Source organism: Drosophila bipectinata, chromosome XL, assembly GCF_030179905.1.
Source record: "Drosophila bipectinata strain 14024-0381.07 chromosome XL, DbipHiC1v2, whole genome shotgun sequence".
Taxonomy (NCBI): Eukaryota; Metazoa; Arthropoda; class Insecta; order Diptera; family Drosophilidae; genus Drosophila; species Drosophila bipectinata.
In genome coordinates, this window is record NC_091734.1 from 14724727 (window position 1) to 14751002 (window position 26276).

The following is a 26276-nucleotide window of genomic DNA, read 5'->3' on the forward strand; positions in this document are numbered from 1 at the left end:
TCAATTTAAAAAATCTTTTAATAAAATTCCATATACAATAAAAGTATATTTTGGCCGCAAAATAAAGTTAATTAAATGGTTCGTTCATTAAAAAAACAAATGAAACGGATAAAGAAATACCATTATCCCTAAATAATTCAAAATACTCAAACATTCGCGGACATTTTCCAACACTTTTAAAATATAACGATACTTATCGCTTCTCTGCAAATGAACCAATCGAAAACTATCGATCACTTTCTTTTAAAGCCAAAATTAATTAATTAAAAATTAATTATTCTTATTTAAAAAAAGTGCCATTAAAAGATCCCCTGAAATAAGATTTCAAACATCGGGGAGGCCAAATGATTCTTCCACTACCTACAGGAAGTAAGTTAATATTAAAAAAATTGATAAAACTTTCGGACGAATAAAGTAAATTAAAGCCATTTCTATAGCCCATTCCTATTGGCCCAATATTGGGTTAATAGCACTCTGAACGATCACCGCTTCAGTGGCGTGCCGGGCTGGGAGAGATGGCCAGTGGCCACATTGCCCTAGCCCGACTGTTAATGCCACTGATTGGTAATAAATTGAAAAACATTTCGGCCAAAGGGCGACAGTGAGGATTTGCAGGCAGCCCACTGGCAGGCACAAGGATCGCAGGCAGGACTCGAAATCGGAATCAGAGCCGAAATGGGACGATGGGACGGGGAGGAGCAGGTCCTTTCAATGAATATGCAAAAACAAGGTAAATAGTGAATAAAATCAAAATAAAAACTCATTTATCAACACACACTCACACACAGGGACAAACAAGGAAGGAGGGCCCCGCACACACATGCGGGGCTAGCGGAGGAATGAGAGGCTGTGGCGGAGCTGTGCACTGGCCACGTGTTGGCCAAAAGGGAAAAGGTCACAAAAGCAGGTTAAGCTGCTTTTTAAATAATACGCACAACACGTTAATACACACAGGGGCCACACAATCCTTTCCGCCCCTGGCCAAAAAAAGGACGACAGAGGAGCGCCAGTGCCAGCGCCAGGGGCGAGGAGAGGTCCGGTCCCAAGTCCGGGCGCCACATGCGAACATGTCGACTGGCGCCCAACGACTGTGGCTCCTTTACGCCCGAACCTGCGGAGCCGAGCACGACCTCCACACGAGCCAGAAGCGAGCCGGGCTCGTGGGCGCCTCGGCTGGGCTTCGCGGGCGGCTTCGGGCCCGGCCGAGCTCCACTATTGGCGGCCAGCTCCAGCGCCAAATGCCCGGCTCCAAAGCCAGCGCCAACGCCAGCGCCAACGCCAGCGCCGACGTCGATGCCGATGCCGACGTTGGCCGTAATCCGTTCGCTGGATTTTTTGAATTAGTTGCGTGTGGTAGCTTGTTGACATCAGAACCGGGTACCGGATGCGAATGCGGATGCGAGCACGGATGCGGACGACACGTGTGCGTGGCAAGCAAATCTCTCGACAAATCTCGACAAGCCTCGCCAGAGTTTAGAGTTCAGAGTTCGCGCTGGTACGTTTCGGGCCGATCGTCAAGAGAAACAAAAATTTTAAATAAAAAAAAAAAAAAGAGCGTTAAGAGCCCACCGGTTTTTTTTTTTTTTGGCTTATAACTGTTGCTGGTTTTTGTGTTTGTTTTTGTTGTTGTGTTCCTGGTCCTTTATGCGGTATCACGTGTGTGTGTGAGAGGTGAGGTGAGGTGAGTGATTTTTGGATATTTTGTAGCTGATGTTGCACCAGCTAGTTGCAACAGTTGCAAGTTGCAATTGCTTTGAAATTTAGTGAAACCAAAAAACAAAAAAAAATAAGGAAAAACCAAACTAAATCGTACTAAACCATAACCAGACCCGAAAACCTAAAAAACCCGAAACCCTAACCCTACCAGCCCAAACCCAAACCCAACTCAAGCTCTTAACTCTCAACTCAAACATGGAAACCAACTGTAAAGCCCTGGCTACCGGTTAGTACCGTTATAACGGACATGGCCGAGCCGGGCTGACCTGCGGTCAACGGTTGTCCGTTTAGCTAGTTTTGTGGTCGCTTTGACGCGGTCGCGGGCAATTTGAAAGCCAACACCGAAGCGCCGATTACGATAAGTGCAGGCCAGAGACGGGACGCGAGGGTAACGGTAAAGGATGGCGAGCAGGACCCTGGGAGAGGCTGGCAGGAGAGCAAAAAGGCATCGCAATCATCATCAGTTTCTGTATCCTCATCATCCGATTCAGTTGCATTTTGCATTCACTTTCCCCTCAAATGTTGCTCGCATTGCTTTCTCTGCCATTTTAAAAATATATATCCTTTTTAGTCCTGCCTGTGTGAGTCTTTGTGTGTGTGTGTGTGTGTTTGTTTGTTTGTTTGGGTGGTTTTTTTATTTTAGCCGAGTAGTTGGCTGCAATTGCCAGTTTCGCAATTAAAGACTCTCTCTCGCAAAAACATCCGAGAGGCAAAATATTAAATACTAAATGCCAGCTCGTCCCTTTGCCTGTTGCCGTCGCCTGTCAGCCACCTATTTTGTAGTGGCTGCCTCAGTGGGAGGAGTAAGGCTGCATCCCATCATCTCCCCCAGGTGTCCTGGGCAACCCTCCTGCCAGCCTCGCCTCGCCACCACTGGCAGCCACTCTGGGTGCGAACAGGTGAGTGGGACAAAGCAATGTGCCAGTCTGGAGGAGATTTGGCCCAAATCGAATTAGTTTCCAATGTTGGCAGAGGCTTCGGGAGGAGTGGCTGCGAAAAACATAAACAAGACTCTCCGCAGCATCCTTTGTGCCTCCACGACCGACATCCGATATCCTTTCTTTTGTTTGAATTCTCGGCAGGATGTTGTGTGTCCTGTAATTAGAGGGCGACGGGGAAACAGGGCTTTTCCTCAAAAACCCTCTAACTATTAATATTAATATGAGATTTCACAGGAATTTACAATTTCTAAGAAAAACGGATTTCATTTCTGAAGTTTCTATAATTTATGTGGAATTTCTATAGGAATTTTTAAAAGAATATGCGAATTGAATTCAACAACTAATCAAACATTTATCAATTTACTTTTAAAATTTAATACTTTTCAATATATTTCAAAAAATTAGTTGAGGATCATACAGATTCCCATTTATGAAAGGATTTAATAACCGTTCAACTTCTGAGAAAACCAAGTAACGGATATAAAAATATTATAAATTGCAATCATTTAATAAATCATCAATGTAATCGTTTCCAAATTAAACCAAATGAGGAAAAAGTAGGGACGACTAGAGCCCAGTTTCTCGACTGTACCGGTACGCTGCCTCACTTCACTCCCGTTCTTTTTCAGAGAGTCCTCAAAATACAATTTTAGGCATACTTTTTGCAGCTATGGAACAAGTTGCTGAAAAACCGAATAACTTATCCAAAAATCTAGCGATATCTCTGACTTTGTATGTATATATAAATGGGCCTTTGAAAAAGAAAATTAAGAAGATCAAGGAGGGGCACAAATGATTAATTATGATCCTCGTGGCGATAAAGACAGACGGACGTACATATACATATTCATTATAACTCGCATAATAAATAAGTACCGGATATAAAAAGCAAATAAATAACATAATTTCTACAAACAATTCCCGAGTTTAAAAAAACAAATGAAAAACATATCTAAATTGGAAACTACAAGTTCGAGTTTAATTAATTGAAAACCTATAAGTAGACTTCTTGACTATAGAATAAGAACAAGCACCTTTAGATAATTGCATTTACTATTCCATAGCCATGGAATTATTAAAACATGTTTACATTTTCATTTTATAGGGCTTTCTTAATCGAAATTGTTTTCCTTATTGGCCTTTGACTTTTCTTCGCTATTCGGATTCTGATCCGGAAAGAGTCTGGCTAGTCTGGCTAGTCATGGAATTGTCAAGGGAGCTCTGGCCCTCGTTTTCGTTGTCCTTAGCGTCGTCATCCTCGTCCTCCTCGCTAAGCATCAGCTGGTACGGATTCTGCAGTCCATACTCCAGGTTACCATCGAGCATTCCCTGATTCTGGAGGACCTGCTCCCCCTGCATCGACCCCAGGTCCAAGTAGTTGCTCTCTGACCCCGATTCCGACTCCGATTCCGAATCGCTTTCCCCTTCGCAGCAGAGGATTTCGTGGGCCAGTAGGGCAATGGTTTCCTCGCAGAACAGCTCCACGTCGTCCAGCTCGATGTCGGAGTCTCCGTCCAGGAGACTGTACTTAAGGCTATGCGGCCCGAACTCGCAGCAGTTCTCGTCGCCAGAATTCACCATGGCATTAGCATTAGCATCAGTGTCGGAGTTGCTTTCAACTATGGATTATAGAAGTTTTCGTTAAAAAAGGTTTTAATTAAATAAATTCGACAACACTAATTAATTTTAATTCAATAGTTGGTTCAAGGGAAATACTATATTCTACGAATGCTGAGGTTGCGTATGAGGATGCTCTTGTTTTAGACACTTTCTTAGAAATCCTTCTCGTGTCAAAACCTAAAACCTCAAACCCAAACCGCAAATTTACGAAATTCCAGGCATTCGACATTACAAGTCCCCACTAATTAGAAGCGGAAACTTTTCCCCGAAACTGTCATGTAAGTCGCATATTAATCGTTACCTTCGTTGCAATCGCTATCCGTGTCACTGGAAGTGCTCGGCTCACTGCTGCTGCCACCGCCGACGCCTCCGGCGGATGTTGCATTGTTGTCCACCAATGCGGCATCCACACCCACCTCGATATCCTGATCGTTTCCAATCTCCACTACGACGAGCTGGAAGGACCTGGCTCCATCTCGCTTCGAATTGGGTGCATCGCCAGCCATCTTCTTCTGTAGCTCCTGATTCTTTTCGATTGACTCACCTGAATGTGCTAGATATTTTATATATTTTTTTTAGGATTACTATAGTTTTTTTTTTTTCTCACTCTGCCTGTCACTCAACAAACTGAATGTGACCGTTCCGGGACCCTGAATTTGTTTCGATGCGTGTTTGAAGTGCTTCGCTCAGGCCACTGAGATTGGCTCCGGGCTGGCGTTAGGGTTTCTGTTTTAGGTGTGCTGCGTTGAGGCAGTAGCACGTAATGTCCTCGGGGAGGAGCGAATTAAATTTTATGCCAACTGCAATGCCACCCAAAAGGCAGAGGTCCTCAAGACAACGCCAAGATGGAGTCGCAATCGCAATCGCACTTCTCCGGCAAGTTCAAGAGTTGCCATTGAAGTTGGAGCCAGTCCGGCACACTGCAGACTCGTCACAGGCCGCAGGCCAAACTGCCTTTGGTCCTCATGCCACACACACACACATAGCACACACTTACGTATATGTATGTATATTCCCCATATACGAGGCAACATGAACTGGCTACCGCAGCAAAGTTACATTTGAAATTTTATTTCCTTGGTCGAGCCAGAAATGCAACAAATAAAAACGAGCCACGGTCCCCATTCCGGGGGTCCAAAGTCCGGACTCTGGGCTCTGGGCTCCGCACTCTGGACTCCGGACTAGCATCGTTATCATTGTATCACTCTCATCTGGGCCAGTCGACACGCCCCTTGCCTCCTTTAGAGCCTCACCTTTTATGGGTTATACGACTTTCACATACCCAATAAAGCACTTTAAATGGTGACCCGGAGAGAGTACTTCAAAAGTATAAAGGCCATTACAATGGGTGACCCCAAAAATAAAGGGGTTACAAATTAATGTTCATTTTGGCTTAAGGTTTGGCTTGGTCTTTGGTGAATATTTTTTAGTTTTAGAAAATTTGTATATAACATTAACATTGAGTGATGCAATTTAATTAAAATATTAATTTAATGTCTAAATATTATAAATAAAACTTAAAGTATTAAAAAAGTATTAATGATTTTTTCAAAATATTTCCAGCAGGGGTGTCCACGAATAACAATTTTTACAATTTTGTCGTTTTCCCTTTGAAATTGGTATGGCAAATAAATAATTTCCCTCTCCAATTAGAAAATCGTTATATATAAATTATGGTGTCTCCAATTTGTGCTTTTCCAGCCACTAAATTAATATTCCCCTCCCAACTAAGGAGCACTTTTTTGGACCTTAACTTTCACCCGTTGCCATTTGCATCCAAGCCAGTTTGCCCTTCGCTTTCTATCGCTCCCGTTTTGCATTTTCACTTCCACTGCCATTCCTTTGACCCGGGAGCTCGACCAGGAGCAGGAGCGGGAGCCAGGACAGAAGTAGGACTAGGACCAGGCGAGGACCACTTTGGTGAACCACAATTTCATTTCGCTTTGCCCTGGCGTTTAGCCTGTTTTGGTTTCGGTGCAGTTTGTATCTGTTTCTCCTATTTTTTTGCAGTCTGTCCAGTCTGTCCAGTCCGAGGCCTTCCGGTCGTCAGAAGCAGTCGCTTTGTGGGTAGATCTTTGGTGTTTCAGCATTGTGTCACCATAGCCAGTTTAGAGCCAGTCCATAGCTATATCTTCAGTTTAAGGCCACCATCATCGCAGTCAGCTCATTGCCCGCTGCGTTAACGAACATAATAACCCTTTTCTCTCTAATTACACACCAAATTTACTACAAACGAGCAATAAAAATCATCCAAGCAAAATCTCTGCTTCGGTCACACCCCTTCCATTCGCCATTCGCGATTCGCTCTACCCCAACGTCGCTCTGCCTCCTTCCAACGGCGTTTAAATGCAAATGCTTTTTTCTCACGCACAGCACAAAAAACATTAACAACAATGACAATAAATGAAAGACATTAATGCTAAGCGATCCGCATCTCGTTTGTGCACTCCTCCCTCTGGCGGAGAGGGATACTGGCTCGGATAAAGGATAAAGACGGTACATGGCGACCGTGACAAACTGAGAGCGACGCTCCACCCGACAGTCAATGAAATAAAATTAAACAATTATGTTATGTGTCGGTGGGTGGGTTCTCCGACTCTACACTGTTTTACAATTTTTTGGGAAAGCATGCTTGCCCTTGTTACACCTTTGCCTTTCTGTCTGGTCTGGTCTGGGGGCCACGTACATAATTATTTGATGCTGTGTGTTACGGGCGGGCGAAAAGTAACCCTCCCACTGGGTAGCTTCCACTTAAACCTCGCTCATACACTCCCTCACTTACTCAGTCGGGCAGTCAGTCATTCAGTCATTCAGTCACTCAGTCCCTCAACCGACAGTGGGGCAAATTTTACGCGACGTAATCGTAATATGATTATCGTGCTACATAATCCCCCTCTTCCGCGCTCGTGTATGTGTGGGGATGTGTTAAATAACTTCCTTCCGGTGGAAGCGGCGACAACATCAGCCACTACACCGACCCGTACCCGAAACCGAATCCGAACCCGAGCCCAGACCCAGACCCAGACCCAGACCCGGACCAGCCCCAACCTGCCCCGCACTCGAGCCATACTCGTGTATCCGCTTCCGTCGAATGATGCCGCAGAAATGTTCTAAATCTCATATCATCATTTACGCAGTAATTTTTAGAAGCCAACTGGATGATGAGGAGGCCACCACTCCCTCCTCAGCTTTGTCCCTGTCTCTGTTTGACAGTCAGAGGACACTTTTTGGCCTTAACCAGAGCCAACTCCATCATCCAGCGCCTCCCACTGCCCGACTAGTTTCCATTCCCATTGCCGTAATAAACAAAAGCTTCAGCTCGCAACTCATGCGAGTGAAACTTTCTGCCAGGACGACTGTGACTTTCGGCCGGGCCACCACGGCCACGTCCGCGTCCACGTCATAGGGAGGGTAGGGGGGTGGGCGACTGAGAGTGTCCTTATTTTAATCTCGACACAAGTTAACAGCATTGTTGGCAGCCGCGTGCCATCCTGGGTGCGCATCAACATAATGCGACCGGCTCTGGGTCTCTCTCTGGCATCCGGCATTCATCCCAGACCGCAGCTCCTTTACGAAAGGAGCCTTAGTTTCAGTTTCAGTTTCAGTTGCCTGCCGCCTTCCGCCTCCGCCGTCGTCCTTGGCCCCTGGTCCTTGTCATTAGCAGTTAGCATTCAGACGGCATCGTCATCCTCTTCGTCATCATCATCGCAGCCGTACTCGCACTCGTCGCCGTCTCCTTAGTCTTCCTTGATATCCTTCGTTGCCTGTCGCTTGCCGTTCATAATGTTATGATGGCTAAAAGCTAATTGCGTTTGTCTGTGTTAGTTGCTGACATTTGCCCTCCACATCCTTCGTCCTTCGTCCTGGGTCGTGCGTCCTTTTCGCAGTTGCCATCGTCGTCGTCGTCGTTGTCGTCGACGTGGCGGCATTAAGTGTCACTGGAGTGCCTAATCCTTGTAAGTCGTCTAGTTACACATGTTTTTATAACCTGTTTTCCAGGACTAGGTGAGCCAGCTACCCTGTTTTGTTATCTCCGGGGTGGATTAGTTTCCTTCTAAACAAGCAACGACCTCCGGATGAATCCCGATTCCAGGGCCAATGTTTGTTTTCAGGACTTGCTTTGCAAACATGCCCCAAAAAAAGGGGACACCGTAAAGCTGACAAATAGCCTTTTCCAGGAAAAACAATAGACTTGGGCGTCGAGATAGTCTGGGTGTCTACAGTTTGGGTTACTAAGTGTTGGACACATTGGTTTATTTTAAATATTTAAACTAAATAATAAGATTATCGCGGTGTCTCTCTAGTTATTATTGGCTTTAATTCCAATTATAGAACTGATTATCAGTTTATTGAATAATTAAATAAATTAAATCTGAAACTCACACAACGAGTGTATTTCGTCAACTTGTTTGTGAAAATTCTTGAAAGTTCTCATAAGTTCCATCATAGAATAGCCGCTTATGAGACCAATTTATTCGATCACTTTGTTATTTTGTTTGTTTAAGCAAAAGTCCTTGTTGTTTTTGCCAACGTCATGGTCCCTGTTTCTGGGTCCTTTGCATTGTCAGCTGCGTGTCCTTGATGTGTTGGGCCATCAACTTATTGTGGTGTCACTCTGTAGAACAAACTTTGGGGGATCGGATCACTTAATCAGTCAGCCGGACCCAATGACCGGCTAACTTCACCTGTCACGCCGAAGGACCTCGACCTCGAAGGACTCCACCGCTTATCACTGACAAATCACCAAGTGACTCCACTCGGCCGACAACAAGAAGTGTCATCATTAACGAACATCGGCCCCAACAAACATTTATCAACGACAGGCAGACTGACAAACAAACAAACAAACAAATGATGGGAAAGGCGTCAGGGAACTTTTGGCAAATTAAATCAGTGTTTCGAGGGGTCCTGGGAACTGGGTACCGGCGCCAGGCTGTGGTGTGGATAACCGCATTTGGGACTGAGACGATAAACTTATACCCTGGGGAATGGCCCAGCCTCAGCCTCCCGGCAGTCCCCAAAAAACAGTTTTGTTTCCCACCAAATCAAGCAAATCGTATTAAATAACAGTTAATTAGAAATACACACGACCCCGAGGAGAAGGACCTGCCCCGGCCCCCACTCAGGACCAGGACGACACTCAGGCCAGGCCAGGGCACTCCAGAAGCCGCCGCCATTCTTTGCGGTCGAAGCCAAATGGTTGTTGCGAATTAATTAATGATTCACTCGAATGATTGATTATTTGACTAAATGATTGAATTATGCGCTCTTGGCCGAAAGACCCCTTTCTGTTGGCCAAAATGTGTTGCAACCTTTGACCTTTGGCCAATAACTCAGCCAGTGAATGGGGGTGGCTGGTGGATCTGTTAGTTGGTAGTTGGAGAAACCAATAAACACGCCCACACACATCCTTGAATCCTCGAATTCCGCCCCCACACACGCCCCCTTTATGTGCGGAGCTCCTTTTCGCTTTCAGCACAAAAAATATGGCATGCCGAAAAGTCCTTTTTATCCTTCTCTGCTTTTTTTTCGGCGGGTCCTGTAAGGTATACGGACGCATTGATCAAAGTCATTGGCTTTTCGTTTGTGGAATTTCGGTTCATAAATCCTCCTCCACATGGCCGGCAATTAGCCATGGCTAAGGATCTGGTTATTATTAGTAGAGGGCTTAAATATATACATATTCAATAATTGAATGTTAAGAAATGGAGTAAAATTGTGAAATAACATAGCTCTATCCCTTATCCTGATCCCAGATCCATTAAGGAGAAAGACTTAGCCTACGGGTACCGGAAAAAAATATTTTGTAAGCTTTTGTAATTATTAGAAGTTCTATATTATAATCGTTGAAGATATTCCTATTAAGATAGATGGAATATAAGTTAAAAGAATCTACAAAGCCTCATATGAAGGGCTCAAATATTAATTAACTACGATTTAAAACATTTGGGGAAAGTTCTCCAAAAACAATTAAAAAAACTATATTTTAATACCAATGTCTCGATTTAAAAATCGTTTAAAGTATTCCATTTGAGATGGAATTCTTTTCAGTGCTCTGCTCAGCTTTTCCTGAGCTATAGAAGGAGTTCTATAACTGACTCTTTTTAGGATTCGAAATCTTTCTTTTTGGAGGATTAATAATTTTGTACAAGAGGCTTAAATCAATAAACAAATATTTGAAGCATATACTTCGCTATTCATTAAAATTAATTTTATGGATAATAATTATTATTGGGCACTTCCTCCGTGTCTTCCTCTTTTTCAAATTATTTTATTTTATTATGTTATTTTATTAATGTTAGGAGAATCAATGGGGTCTAGGGGAAAATTTTATTCGTTGTACTTTACAAAGTAATTTTATTTAATTTGAATTATTTATTTTCATTAATTAACAGTTCCACCTTAGTCCTTTTTTATTTGTATTTTACTCTGGTTTCTTATTTGAAGGATCTATATTTTATCTCATTATCTTATTTTATTGACGAGTATTGTCTTAATGTTAGGAGAATCATTGGGCTCTCCAGGTCCAGCTGTTAGTCCTCCTTTACTTTACAAAACTCTTTTCATTAATTTTAATTATTTATTTCAATTGAGGTTAAGCCGCATTACCGCGGGCTCTCACCTCCTAAATTATCAATGTTTTTAGAGTCTTTTAGTGTTATTTTAAAAATATTATTTTCTTTTATAAAGCAACTGTACGTTATGCATCAAAGGATCTTCTTTATTTAAAAAATAAAAAAATTTAAGCCCCAAAACAAAAACCATTTATTGCCAAAACCAAACCATAAGTCAGAACGGCTGGGATCGATGGGACTATATCCCATAGCTGTAGATTTGAATAGAAGCTTGCCGATTTCCTTAGAATTTCATTTATGAGGAACTCAGTTGGTAAAGAAATTCCCGGAAGGATCGGTTGGCAATATCCTTTGGAACTAAACTGCCTTCTGATGTTAATCTTTTCTGAGGGCTTGATAGGAATCAAAACTAAAACTGAAAGACTGAGCCCAATTCTAGTTTGTAAACTGAAAACTGAATTCTAGAAAACCACAATCCTAACCCTTTAAAGAGCCAAACAAAGCACACAATAAGGCACACCATTCCTGTATGCCCCAAAAAGAATCTATATCTTTCTGACTTATTAACAAGAATTCGATTGAATTTCGGGCCAAAAGCATCTCCATACCGAGCTTAACCCTCGGCTCAGACGGCTTTTGACCAGAAAATAGGGGGAGGTCACGCACTTGGCTTTCGTGAGAATACGGCCATGGTTCGGGCCAGGCTAAGACGTTTAGACAAAGGCCTTAAGGAGTCGCAGGGAGCCGCCAGGACTCTGTGGCAGTAGGAGTTCAGTAGGACTCTTTGGCAGTGTCGTTGACAGCCACAAATTTTGGCCACCGCCTGGTAGTCGGCCCTTCTCGGCCCAGACACGTCTGAGCCATATGGGCCCGAAGGCTGTCTGGGCCATTTTATGTGCATCTGCTCGATGTCGGGATGTATATATATTTATATCTTAATACGTATATCTGACGCCTGATAAAGGTGTCCTGGAAGCATCGTTGTCCTGCGTATTTCTAGCAATGCAATTTGTGTGGCCGATTGTGGTTTTGGTATCGGGGCCAGGGGTTTGGACAATTGATGACCAGGTGGATCGGGATAGGACCCACCCCTCGTCCAGGACTCCGCAGGACTCCTCTGGCCTTCTTATCAATCTGGCCATCGTCATTGCTCGCTCATTGTCCGGGTCTTGGTTAACAAACATTTCATAATTTGATTAGTGACATTCTGCACAGGCATTTGGGCGAAAAGATAAGGAATGCACACCACCAGGATACAGGCTAGCAGGACATCCCGAGTCCTGTCCAGCAGGTCCTGTACTGGCCTCTGGCAAATGGCCAAAGTTGCAATTAAATTAAAGGATGCGTCGGAATCATGTGTGGCGTGTGTCCAGTGAGTCCTGCTCGTCCTGCGTGTGTGTGAGTGTGTGTGTGTCACCTTTCCCAACCTTCCTGGTCGATCATTAATGAAGTATCCTTTTCTTTCTTTTTTTTGTTTTTTGGCCAGGACATTACGATTTTAAAGAGGTGCAGCAACAGCAATATTTCTATATCTAATGTGAGTGTGCGCCCCTTGTGGTTTCCGGTCGCAGATGCCACAAGAGCAGCAGTTGCAGGCAGCAGTCTCCTGTGTGGAAATAATCCCATTTACTGGCTCCTTCTTTTTATCACTTATCCAGTTAAAGACGTTTGTTTTATTTGCCCTCCGCCACTTGTTTTTATTTATTTGCTATTTATTTTCTCCTCCATCTTGTTGCAGCTGCCACAGCCGCAGCGTGCTTGCCCCGTGAGTTATGACCCACGCAGTCTACCATCCTGCCCAGCGAGGCTCCCCCTGTGCCACACTTGTGGATCAAAGAATTAAATATATATTTTATTTGAAACAAATAAAAAGCCAATTACACCACATTGTGTCCATCTTATGGATATTTTCGGCCAAGACCTGCTTTGACCTTTGACCCTATGAGAGTTTTGTTACCAAAAAGTACTCGCAAGTTTCTAGGCCAAAAAACTGTGCCACAGTACAGCACATCCATCGAACAGATGGATTTATAAAATATAAGGAAAGTGTAAATTGAAATTTTATTTATTTATTTTGATATTATGATTTTGGTTTTCATCTTCGGTTTCCAATTTATTTGCATATGTTTGTGTGCTCATTCATGGCCAGCTGCATTGATTGGTTTCTGTTTGATATCAATTTGCTGATTTTCTATTTTTCTCCTCTTTTTTGCGAGATTTTTTAAACCTGCACGTGAAGTGGAACCACTTTTCTATAATCTAACTAGCCTTTGAAATCAATCGATTACTTGTCATTGGCACTTTTCTCTACTTCTTTCTAATTTTCAATTTTAATTTCAAATTGTATTTCAAAGGGTTTTTATAAGTAGTTTTTTAAAGAATATACTTTAAGGCTCATTATTCAAATAACAAGTTTAGTTTGCAGATTCCTTTTTAAATCCAAAAGTGCTATTAATAATACTTGGATTAATTCTTTACAATGTAAATATTAAATAAAAATTAAATAAATCCATTTAAAGATTCTAAAATGTGAAATATTTCATTTTTATTATCACGGTTTATTTCAGTACTTTTTGACTCTTTCTCTAGTCACTTAAAGTGTGCCCATTTCTTCTTTTTATATAAAATACCATTAAAGCTACACCAAAGCTATACCATACAAGCTATAAAATACTATTAACAATAAAATGCTATTCTTTAAATACTATTTGAAATCCTTATTCAATCAAATTGGCTTTAAAAAGTCCTGTCTCCTACCAAGATCCTTGTTTATTTGCTTGAGTTTTCCTATTTCTTTTGTTTCCACACATTCTGACTTTCGTTTCTTGTTTGAGTTATTCGTGTCTTGGACTTTTTGCTGGCCAGAAGAACACATCCTTTTAATTGGCCCTAATAAGAGCTTAAAGGATTCCCCATAAGTCAGAGTGGCCGGACGTGTCTGGGGCCAGTGACGATCCCTGATATCCTTGCCTCGTCCTGGACACCCTCTTCCGGCCAGGGTTCAATAAAATGCTTAATAAAATTGATTGATTAGCTGCGAATGGCTGCTGTTTGTTGCCGGAGAAGAGGTTGCCAGAAAGGGGTATCGCCCCCTGGAATGCTGCAATGGGGCACCGGTGGCCACATATTCCACATGTTTATTTAAAGGCATTGTGTTGCCCGGGCCTTGATTCCTGTTTGGAGTGGATGAGGCGCAGGATGAGGATGTGGATGCCACATTTTGCAGACTCCCATGCTGAGTTCGTTGGTTCCTTCTGCCACATTTGCGATTCCTTTTACCATTGTCCTGATTCTTCTTACAGCTGCATAGACACATGCACACCATACCATATGTAGCCAATGCAATCCTGCCAGGATATTTTCGTCCTTCTTCTTTCGTCCTCCCCTTCTCATGCCTGTGCCGTTGTTTTGTTTGTTGCTTACACAATTGTCTGTGCATTATTTGAGTTTGTGCCGGCATTTGTTATTTTGCTTTTATCCTTTTAGAGTTGAAGGCAACGCAAAGTAATGCGATTGCCGGCTATGGAATAGATCCTGCATCCAGGAACCAGGAACCAGGATCCAGGACAGAGCCAGCGAGACAGCGATTCGCGAATTCTTATCCGACTGACAACTGCCATCCTCCTCGTCTCTATCCCTTGCTTCTCCCAACAAATTTCAGATATACAGATATATTTTTATTTGTATGGACATTGTTGAGCTGGAACCTCAAATTCCGTTCTAAATTATATTTTTACAAAATATTTTAGTTTGGCCAGCTCTGTTTTATGCTTAGTCGGTTTCACCTTGCCGGGCCGAGGAGTACGTTCGGAATAATATGGTCCAAAACTTTTAATTGGGCCAACAGCACCCTCACGAAAACAATCATGGCCCAGACCATAAGCGCATTACACTGTTTTTTAATGCAAGTGTTAAGGGTTTTAAAACGAATTTAAATACAATTATGACACTTGTAGAAAAAATAATTTCTTTATTTATTGGTTTTTAATTTTAGAACGTACATAAAAACAAACCTTTATGGATAAACTATTAAGCAACAAGACAGCTATGATAGCCGGTACTCTTCTATTTCACAATCCCTCAAAAAATCATTTTCAATTTGTCTAAACTCTTACTTTGTTTTAATAGGAAACTTAATTCTTACATATTATTAAACTAATTTCATCATTTAAATTATTTAAAAAACAAGAAAGGAAAGCTAACTTCGGGCGGAGCCGAAGTTTATATACCCTTGCAGTTAAAACCGGATATATATCGCAAACATCGGATATAGTTGGCCGATCCTTATCTGAATAGGAATATATAATCCAATTTATTACAATACAAAATCTAAAAAAAGTCCCAAACTTCTATCTTCGAAAATACGAAAGTTGATATTTCTACCAAATACCATTTCCGATCGTTCAGTTATATGGCAGCTATGAGATATAGTCGGCCGATCCTAATGAAATGCGGTAGGTTGGATTAACTGACAAAAAATAGAAAGCTGTATTAAATTCCAGCTTTCTATCTTCAAAAACACGAAAGTTGGGTCATTTCCGATCGTTCAGTTATATGGCAGCTATAGGATATAGTCGGCCGATCCGGGCCGTTCCGACTTATATACTGCGTGCAAAGGAAAGAAGGGTGTGTGCAAAGTTTCAAGACGACAGCTTTAAAACTGAGAGACTAGTTCGCGTAGAAACAGACAGACGGACAGACAGACGGACAGACGGACAGACGGACAGACGGACATGCTCATATCAACTCAGGAGGTGATCCTGATCAAGAATATATATACTTTATAGGGTCGGAGATGTCTCCTTCACTGCGTTGCACACTTTTGACCAAAATTATAATACCCTCTGCAAGGGTATAAATATATAGGGAAAATATAGTTATTTTGAGATAAAAACAAGAAAGGAAAGCTAACTTCGGGCGGAGCCGACGTTTATATACCCTTGCAGTTAAAACCGGATATATATCGCAAACATCGGATTTAGTTGGCCGATCCTTATGATTACATTATAATAAAACCAATTAATTAAATTACAAAATCTAAAAAAAAGTCCCAAGCTTCTATCGTCAAAAAAAACAAAGTTGTTATTTTTACCAAATATTTTTTTTTTTTATTTTTAAACACCAAATACCATTTCTGATCGTTCAGTTATATGGCAGCTATAAGATATAGTCGGCCGATCCTTATGAAATTTGGTAGGTTGGATCAACTGACCAAAAATAAAATCTGTATGGAATTCCAGCATTCTATCTTCAAAAACACGAAAGTTGGGTCATTTCCGATCGTTCAGTTATATGACAGCTATAGGATATAGTCGGCCGATCCTTATGAAATTTGGCACGTCGTATTGTTTTGCCAAAAATAGCTCTCATGTTAAATTAGAACTTTCTAACTTTAAAAACACCAAAGTTATACCATTTCCGATCAATCAGTTATATGGCAGCTATAGGATATAGTCGACCGATCCCGGTCGTTCCAACTTATATACTGCGTGCAAAGGAAAGAAGGGTGTGTGCAAAGTTTCAAGTCGATAGCTTTAAAACTGAGAGACTAGTTCGCGTAGAAACGGACAGACAGACAGACAGACGGACAGACGGACAGACGGACAGACGGACAGACGGACATGCTCATATCAACTCAGGAGGTGATCCTGATCAAGAATATATATACTTTATAGGGTCGGAGATGTCTCCTTCACTGCGTTGCACACTTTTGGACAAAATTATAATACCCTCTGCAAGGGTATAACAAACTATAAATACAGAAAGAAGCTGAAAAAACAAACATATTAATATTAATTTTAAAAGCTTATCATAGCAGAACTGCCTTTACCGGCTCATCGCTAAAAGTATTATTAGAAAATTGGTATTATTAATAATTTGTTAATAACAAATGTAGGAGTATCACTAAATATAATGTATCTCAAATTTATTTATTTTTCATATTATATCTTAGGTCTTTATCTAAAAATATTAAAATATTTTCTAAATAGTTGATAGTTTGAAACTGGCAGGGACTCATTTGACAATTTCTTATTGTTGGCCTTTAAAAAGGAACCTCTATAGGAATTTGGAATTCGCTGAGAAGAGAAGCTGGTCTGGGCCAAGTTGTGCTTATGCCAGGTTAAACAAATGCATCTGTGAATTGCATTAGCCAGGCTCACTCTGCTGGGCCGGCTTTGTTGGTTTCCAATTATAATGTCACGCATTTATGCCTGCGCTTATTTATTATTGTGCTGATGCTCCTCCTTCTGCTCCTCGTCCTGCCAGGCTCAAGTCTTCAGTTGTCCTGCCAGATCCTGCCAGCTCCTTTTTGCCATCCTCAGTGTCCAATTAAAAGCCGAAGCTGCAGCACGGATTTGGACATGAATCGAAGTGAGAGGAGAGAGGGGGGGAGGGGAGAGGTTAAGGGGGGTCACCAGGATACTGAACAGGGGTTAACTTCTCTAACATCAGGTGCTGTGCTGGCCAGTTTGGAGTTTGGACTGCTTGCATATTTGATTTGTGCATTTAAACATTTCAAACAAGCTGTGTCAACCGGCAGCTTTGCCACGCCCCACGTCCCATTCCGCACACCACCCGTCTGCCTCCTTTTAAGCCACCAAGTTTAGCACCGTCCCCCACTCCCGCCCACCTGCCGTGCCAGTGGCAGTGGCAAGTGCAAGCGACATTGCCTCATTGAAAATTCTCTTTGGAGTAATTTCAGTTATTATATTGCTTTGGCTTTGTTCATCCTTTCCGTGCTGATGCTGCCTCGGATCCTGCTGCCGCCGCCTCCGCTCTGCCTGGCCTGGCTGCTCCTGGCCTTCCCTGCTTTTCCTGCAACTTAACTCCTACCTGAGCATTATTTATTATAAATGATTAACAAGGCTGCTATTTGGAGACGAGGCTTCCAGCCCGGATGCCGCCCGGATGCCCCCCTCCAACTTCAAATCTTTCACAATTCAGCATCTGCATCTGCATCTTGGCAGTCTTCTGTCTCCTGGCTGTCACATCTGGCTTGTCCTGTCACCTCCTGGCCACTCCCCGTCCCAGTCCTCCCCTCGGTTCCCTTGCCAGCCGGATTCTAATCCGACCATAAATGTTGCATATGTCGAAGGCTTTGAGCGGACAAGACCAGGACACGAGGACACTAGGACTTTGGGGAAGGGGCTCAGCCAGCCACAGGCCAGCCAGGCGACAAGCGAAATTAAATGCCACCTTTGGCCCACAGTGAAGCCCACTACAGGGAATACAAATCACACAACAAATAGGAAACAGCGTAGCTACTAGCTAATGGCCAAGCAGGAACTGAAAATATATGTTTTATCATATTTTAGAACATTAAGATCATATATTTTCCATCTTTAGTAACTCAAACACTATTTCTTAAATAGGTTTCATTATGAAAATCTTATTCACAAATTAAAGAAAAACATGTTAATGAAAGTAATACAAAGAGTCTAAGTTAAATTTAAATTAAGCTAAAGCTTATCAACTTCTGAAGTTATGCGAGAGTACAGTCAAAGGATATAGTCATCCGATATTATAGGAGTTATTAGAACATAAAGATTCGTAAAAAATACATTTTAATATGATAAATCGCTCAATGAATCGATAGCCTTTAACCTGAGCTACGATTATAGAACCCAGTTAGAACCAAATGATTCTCCAAACATTAAATTAATAAATAAAATAAGAATATCAGAAAAAAAAGAAACAAGAAAGGATGCTAACTTCCTGCGGAGCCGAAGTTGATATACCCTTGCAGTTAGAACCGACCGATTCTTATGAGAATATCACAACACAATTTTTTGGAAAAGAAAATCTTAAAAAAAAGTCTCAAGTTCTATATTCAAAAATACCAATTGGTATTTTTACCAAACTCTATTTCTGATCAGTCAGTTATATAACAGCTTTAGCATATAAAATCAGATTAAATCAGATTAAATACCAATTTTTGCATTTCCACAACCACCACCACCTCTACCACTTGTATTTCAGTGACTCTGAGCCATGAACAATTTATTCAAATTCAAAACAAATTTTGAAATACAGAAGATCCAGAAATATACATTTTAAAATCCTCAGAATTTATCTTGGATAACACATAAGTAAGTGTCATTTGTGCCACTTGTTGTAACGATGGCGTAGAATGATTTGCATCTCGTTGGGTGTAACATCTGCGTCTGGCCAGCTGCTCGATCCTCTGTGCGATTCTGCAGCCATCAAATCGGACGTGGCATACTGAAGATGGAGAACCACATTATAAAACTATAGGGCTATAGATCCCTGGAACTTACAGTTGCGGCGCTGACATTACGCTGACATTTATGATTCAGGATTAACTTCAATTTCGTCCCACTTTTCCCCGCTTGATGAAATTTGTCCCCCTGTCTGGTTCTTTATGAATCTTTTGAATGGTTTTGCCACGGGTTTCGTCACTACGGTACCACCACGCTTGAAAGAACTAAATACTGAACGCCGCTTGTGCGTCTGGTTTGGACGCATCTTGTCCATGAGCGCTTTTGATGTCACCATTTTAAAAATTATTGTAGAACTGACAAATACTAAAATAAAAACGGGAATTTCGTACGATTTATAATTTCAAAAAATATCAGACTCCTAATTTTAAATTCGACCTCACAGTTCGGAGACCAAACGTTTAATGACTAGGAATGGGAAATCAGTTTGGGGCTACAATTGACATTTGGGTTTAAGGCCTACTTGGAAGAAAAATATTTATACAAATTTGAAAATATAAGATATGTATAAATTAGTTGAAAGGAAAATATTTAGCAAAAATAAAATAAAAACAAGAAAGAAAAGCTAACTTCGGGCGGAGCCAAAGTTTATATACCCTTGCAGTTAAAACCGGATATATATCGCAAACATCGGATATAGTTGGCCGATCCTTATGATTACATCATTATAAAACCAATTAATTAAAATAAAAAATCTAAAAAAAAAATACTAAGCTTCTATCTTCAAAAATACAAAAGTTGATATTTCTACCAAATACCATTTCCGATCGTTCAGTTATATGACAGCTATAGGATATAGTCGGCCGATCCTAATAAAATTTGGTAGGTCGGATCAACTGACAAAAAATAGAATCTGTACTAAATTCCATTGTGTGAAGTTCGATCGTTCAGTTATATGGCAGCTATACGATATAGTCGGCCAATCCCAGCCATCACGACTTACTGAGTCCAAAATAAAGAAGGGTGTGTGCAAAGTATTAAGTCCAAAGCCTTAAAACTTCATATCCGCTCAGGAGATGATCCTGATCAAGAATATATATACTTTTTAGGGTAAGAGATTTCTTATTAACCGCGTTGCACACTTTTGACCAAAATTATAAAAAGGGTATACAAAAAATAAGCATAGTAACAAAATAAATAAAAAAGCCATTTTAAAAAAGGCTTTAAACAATGTTCATTGAAGCCCCAAGAGGTACTATAATTCGTCATTCGAAGAGAAATAATGATTATAAAAATAAATAAAACAAGAGCTTTTAAACAAAATGAAACCTTAAGAGCTCATCCGTCGATGTCTTCATTGTGTCGGAATCATCAAGAGACCCACTTTTATACAAACCAAAAAAAAAAGAAATAAAGGCTTAATTAAAATAAAGAAATTAATATTAAAATAAAATCAGTTAAAAAATTTAAAAAATAATGAGCAAGGAAGCAAGCTCTACATGGAACCAAAATGCATTTCATTAAATGTTTAAAACACTGTTCCATGAAACCACAAGAATAGGGTGACCAGATAGCTGAGGTGGGAAATACGGACACCGCCGTTTTGTCGTATCCTCCACCCCCCCAGGGGGGGGGGGGGGGGGAAACATCGGATATAGTTGGCCGATGAAATCTGGTAGGTTGGATCAACTGACCAAAAATAGAATCTGTACTAAGTTTCCGCTTTCTATCTTCAAAAACTAAGTTGGGTCATTTTCGATCGTTCAGTTATATGGCAGCTATAGGATATAGTCGGCCGATCCGGGCCGTTCCGACTTAAATACTTTGTGCAAGGAGGAGGTGTGTGCAAAGTTTCAAGACGATAGCTTAAAAACTGAGAGACTAGTTCGCGTAGAAACGGACAGACAGACAGACGGACATGCTCATATCAACTCAGGAGAAGATCCAGATCAAGAATATATATACTTTATAGGGTTGGAGATGTCTCCTGTACTGCGTTGCACACTTTTGGACAAAATTATTATACCCTCTGCAAGGGTATAATAAGATGAATATTAATGATGAATTATAATAAATGGCAAATAATAACAAAAAAGCCGGCAGACTGAAGGAAAGATTTTTGAAGGCACATCTTTAAGGACCATGGTACTTCAGGAAAAAAAATATTTAACTAAAAAAAAAATATATATTCCGAATATTTACAGATGCCACATATTACCATGAAGAATTTATTTATGGGATTCTAACAAAAAGGAAGTGCCCAATAATAATTATTTTCTTCAAAAAATGAAAATAAAAAGTAAACATAAATAAGAAAAGAAGAAACTTGATGGTCGAGCGAATGCCGAGCGACGACTGACGAAAATATGTTGATTTTTGTGCTAAGGTGTGGTTCTAAAAAATGCAAAGGCTACTTGGACTCTTTTAAAAAAAATCCAGGGCTACGTAACTGTGGATTTCAAGAAAAGACCATTGTGTATTCCCAACAAAATAGAGTTAACAGAGTTGTTTGGTAAAAAAACTAGTTACAAACGAAGTCATATACTAGGTTTCCAAACTAAATTTCGTGTTTTGAAGAAAGTTCTTATATTTGTTCAAATTTAAACATCGTCTCTTTCTACATGGAACCAATTGAAGTTAGTCTTAGATCCCTTGGAGGCTTAGTGTAGAAATCTATGTATAGGTAAATAACTATGTATACCTATTTCAGATTCTTTTACCTATGTACTCATTCTAAACTTTTGGCCATATATCTATATACAGTTGTGTGTGACATGTATTGTATTTCCATTTAGTTCGAGTAAGTCATAACTTTTAAGTGTCGCATTGCTTCACTTTGGGCTCTCTGCTAACTCGAACTTCACAATTGCCATCTCTAACAATCCCCCACCCCTTTAGTGTCCTCACACTCTTTAACAATCTCTCACTCCTTCTCTGTCTATCTTTGCAGTTATCGGCATGGCCACGCCTCCACACAGCAGCCGAGGCGGTAGAAGAAGCGCAAATAAATATGATTAAGCTTAAGAATATATAATAATACAAAAAGAGAAAGCAAGAACGAACGAAGAAAGGAAAAAAATAAATAAAAACGTACAAGTCGCAACGCCAGAAGAAAAAGAAGCAAAAGCAGCGTCTGAAGAGGAAGAAAGTTCAAATGAAATAACGCAATATAAAAACATAAATAACTAAGAAAAGTGCCAGGAGAAGAGGAGAAAGCGGAGCATCGCAGCGCAGCAGAGGAGGAAGAAGAGCAAAGAAGACAACCCAAAAAGAAGAAATCAGCAGAAGAGTCGCCAGGACAGACGGAGGAGCAGCGCGGCCAGAGCGACTGAGAGAGGGAGCCAAAGAGCGGGGGAGCAGCAGCCGGACAACAAGAGAGAATCGAGCTCAATTACGCCGCCAAACTGTCGTGTCAGCAACAACGTGAAATGTGCAATTCCTGGCTGCTGCTCATAATTGCGCTCTCCGTCGTCGTCTGCCTGTGGAACTCGCAACAAACCGAAACATCCAAATCATGCCCACCCGAGTGCATCTGCTTGTCCCAGACTCAAGTAAGCTTAACAATCTACAATAGTTGTACTGCTTGTCCTGGTTAGGGTTAGCGCTGCCTGGGGTGAGGGGCACTTCCTAGCTTCCTCCGCACAGTGGCTGATATTCCCTTTGTTTCGATATCAAATCAAATTCATTCCAAGAGCTCAGTCAATATTAAAAAAAGTACATGAAATATTTTATTAGGTGAACTAAATCTTAAGGAATAACGAATAAAAATAACGAATAATAACCCCAAGAACTCAATTTAAAAAAAATTTACAAAACTGTTGACTCGAAATTTATTTAAAAAAAATATAGCATATTTTTGAGATAGGATAACATGGCGTATGAGTAATATATGTGGCTGTATATAGTATGAGTTATTTACTGAAATTCTTGAAAGCGTGATATAGAAATAACCCCTTTTTATGCGACACATATCATTTTGTTATTTGATTTTAAGAGAGATGCCATCCGTGTAGAATTAGTTTTTTCAGTCAGGTCCGACTTTCACATAATATAAACAAACCAAGCAGAACCGTAAGAACCGGAAAATTAATTTCCAAAGTTGCTAAGGGGAAATTTTATTGAATTTTAACTTTTATGATCAACCTGATTTATACCACCAATTCATGCTTTGAGGATGAAATCGTAGTCATATCGTGTGTTGCGAATTCATGAAATGGCGTTTATACACACACGAATCGGCTCAAATCGTAAAACTTAAACGTAAATTCAACATCGCATAAACACAGTAATAAATAATTCAGCCCCTTCATTCTAAGTTCTCTTACAAACCCTATACTAGATAGAAATTATGATAAAAATACAAAAACTTAAAACGAATTGAACGAAATAATAAGCTTCAGCAATAAATTCACAGGGCGTACGTTATTTTTAAAAAAATGGTTCTGATTCTATAATTTTAAAGAAATTCTATAAGTCTGAAGAAATCTTCTTCCACTTTTAAAACCTACAAGCCCCGACCCATACTTTTTAAACCGAAAAAATATTAAAGCTAAGCCGCACTCGCATCACAGGGCGTATACGTAATATTAACAAGAACCTAACCTAATTCCAAAGGCTTAGTTTTAATTTTGAAACAAACATTTTTAAATTGGTACTGAATTATGTAAGTGTAAGAAAAACAGCTTAAAATATTTTAAAAATGATTTTTTAAGAAATATTCTTAAAATGGCGGGCATGGCGGATACTTAATAAAATAAAATATAAAATGATTATTTAGTATTTCAATATCATTTTGTTTATTCATTTTACTGATTTGAGATAATACAAATCTTTTATCTTTACAATTTAACAATTTTTAGCAATTCATGTATGGAACCACCGTAAATAGCAGTCCTTCTGTTCTTCCTCGGAACTTCTATTGTTTAAGTTTTAATTCTATTTGGGTTTTTGGGCAAAAAGTTGGTCAAAGCTCGCCGGCACCACAGTGCAACAGTGGCAAGTTGCAAGTGGCAGAGTGGCACAGTGGTGCCTTAGCGCCATGGTGGCACCACGGTGGTGCATGGCTGGGCATCATCATCAGTAGCTGTAGCAGAAGTGGCAGCAGTCAAAGGCAACAAAAGAGATGGAAGCAGAAGACACACAGAACAGTGGCAGGAGCAGGAGCTGGAGAATTTGGAACAGAGGAGGATCTCTGGGGAACTGGTGGTCAGGCAATGGCCACAGATGCTTCTACGGCCTCGTTGGCCCAGTGATGAGCACAAAAATTAAATCGAAAATGCAGGAAAATGGTTATTTTCTCTTAGTTTTTTTCCAGTTGTTTTTTTTTTTGTTTTGTATGCCTTTTGTTTCTGCGTTTGTGTCTGTGCCTGTCTTTTTTTTTTTTGTTTTTTAGTTGTGCTTTTGCCACGCCCCCGGCATTTGTGTTGGCAGGATTCAATTGTGTCCCCCGAGAGCCTGGAGCATGCTTAATGCGCATCCTTATTACCAGCGGGAACTTGGCAGCGTCATTTTTACCAAATTGAGAACTTAAGTGATTTCATTATTTCAGATTATGGACAATGCAATGATTTACTTATTTTTTGGTCCTTTCTCGCCGTTGCAGACATCATTTTTTCTGCAACAGCTTTGTCCTGTATTTAAGAGGCGAAATTAGTTCAGGTCGCAGAAAGGTAACAAAAGTGTAGCACAGTTTTTTGGGGTCGGCCTTCGTTGCTCGTTCCTTTTCACGTCCACTTTCTCCAACATCTTTGCCCACCCCTTTGGTGCCCAGTTAAAGTTCAGCGAACAAGGGACTTTTTAGCCGTGTCGCTTGAATTCGCGTCTCTGAATGCATGGAAACGAAATTTCATTAAATCGAACAACGCAACCAAAACGAACCAGAAACTGAAACAGAAACAGAATCTCACAAAAAACAGAAAGGCAAAGAAAGCCAAAAAACGAAACAGGAACAGCAACAGCAACAGCAACAGAAACAGAACGTAACGGTACCGGGGCCAACAATAACAATTCTAGAGCAAGGCGGTTGGGGCTGACTAACGGTACCCAAGAAGAGGCGGCCAACGAGAGGAAAGAAAACTTTTAATTCGTTCATTTAAAAAGGTGAAGCGTATGAAAATTGTGCAAATGTTACGCAAGAAGTGCACTGCCTGGCTAGGTGGCTCCAGTGGTGCGAGGGGGAGCAGGGGCGGGGGTATGGGTGCCCAAAGTCCAGGTCCGGATCTGGGGTCCGGGAACAATAGACGCCGGGAGGAGGTCAAGAGAAACGTGACAAGCGATGGACAGTTATGCACAGCAGCTTGAAAGTCACCAGTGGCGGGGCAGCCCCCGGCTAGGTCCCCCAAAAAATATACACTTGACAAAAATGTTGTTTCTTTTAGAATAGTATAGTATATAATGGATAGTATGGATAGTATGGACGAAATGGATGGAATGGATAGAATATCCATTAATGAAAATTGGTATACCTTTTTCAAAACTTAAAATTGTTTCTACAAGTATATTTTAAATACTAATTTTTAATAATTTTATTAAAATAATTTTTGAACAATATTGACTATAAAATAAAATTAGAAAAGATAAGACACTGTAGGTGCAGAAATAAAAATGAGATCTCATCGAAAATGAGATTTCTAAAAGGTTTTGAAAATAAATAAAAAAGTCCAGCAGAACTAGCATCTAATATACTTATGTAGTGATCAATATTATAATTAAAGTATTTTATAATAGTATTATATTAATCAATATTCGAGTTATAAGTTCTGTGTATAAGGTATATGTATGTATTTAACATCAGCATAAAGCGAAACAGAATTTTGGGACCATTCTCAAATAGCTCTAATAACTCATAAGTTCTGTTCAAGTTCAAACATTTTTCTAGATAAAAGTATTGAAATAAGTATATAAAAGTATATACAAATTTGGGAAAATTATTAGAATTATCAAATGTTTTGATAAAATCATAAAAAAGTTAAACTTTACTACAAACGTATTAAAAATCTAATAAAAGCCCAACTGAACTGTTAACTGAATTACATATATTTGCTTTAAAAGCTAAAAACCTTTTTTTTTCTTAAAAGAATATATATTTTTTACAATCAATTTCTCCAAGTGTATGCCAAGGCTAGTGCAGAAGAAGGTGAAAATACTCAAGGAAACGCACACATCAGCACATAATAGTTATAAAAAATGAAGGCGCAAAGCAGAAGAGCCAAAGACGAAAGGCGAATGATGGGCGACAAAACAAA

General features: G+C 40.4%; 2 protein-coding genes and 1 long non-coding RNA gene across 4 annotated transcripts in view; 1 reads left to right on the forward strand and 2 right to left on the reverse strand.

Annotated features, from left to right (window-relative positions):
- The first annotated feature begins 254 nt into the window (after positions 1 to 254).
- LOC108127944 (chondroadherin) overlaps positions 255 to 26276 on the forward strand; it is a 41817-nt gene continuing 15795 nt past the window's right edge. Inside the window, exons 1-5 of the mRNA XM_017245297.3 lie at positions 255 to 369; positions 426 to 730; positions 789 to 894; positions 955 to 1681; positions 21983 to 22583. Of these exons, the coding sequence (XP_017100786.2) occupies positions 22461 to 22583 (123 nt within the window). The 5' untranslated portion in view covers positions 255 to 369; positions 426 to 730; positions 789 to 894; positions 955 to 1681; positions 21983 to 22460. The remainder of the gene's footprint in view (positions 370 to 425; positions 731 to 788; positions 895 to 954; positions 1682 to 21982; positions 22584 to 26276) is intronic.
- LOC108127946 (uncharacterized) lies at positions 3611 to 5002 on the reverse strand. Of its 2 annotated transcripts, none has more exons than XM_070278132.1 (3): positions 4885 to 5002; positions 4579 to 4830; positions 3611 to 4276 (listed from the first exon to the last, which is right to left on the reverse strand). In XM_070278132.1, exons 2-3 carry the CDS (start codon positions 4781 to 4783, stop codon positions 3813 to 3815), a joined length of 669 nt encoding a protein of 222 aa, XP_070134233.1. In that variant the 5' UTR covers positions 4784 to 4830; positions 4885 to 5002; the 3' UTR covers positions 3611 to 3812. The 2 variants fall into 2 exon arrangements, with proteins under 2 accessions (XP_070134233.1, XP_043065969.1); XM_043210034.2 differs by having other exon boundaries at positions 4579 to 4821; positions 4885 to 4970.
- LOC138926125 (uncharacterized) lies at positions 18837 to 19560 on the reverse strand. The gene is made up of 2 exons (XR_011442489.1): positions 19132 to 19560; positions 18837 to 19075 (listed from the first exon to the last, which is right to left on the reverse strand). It is a non-coding gene; the product is annotated as an uncharacterized lncRNA (long non-coding RNA).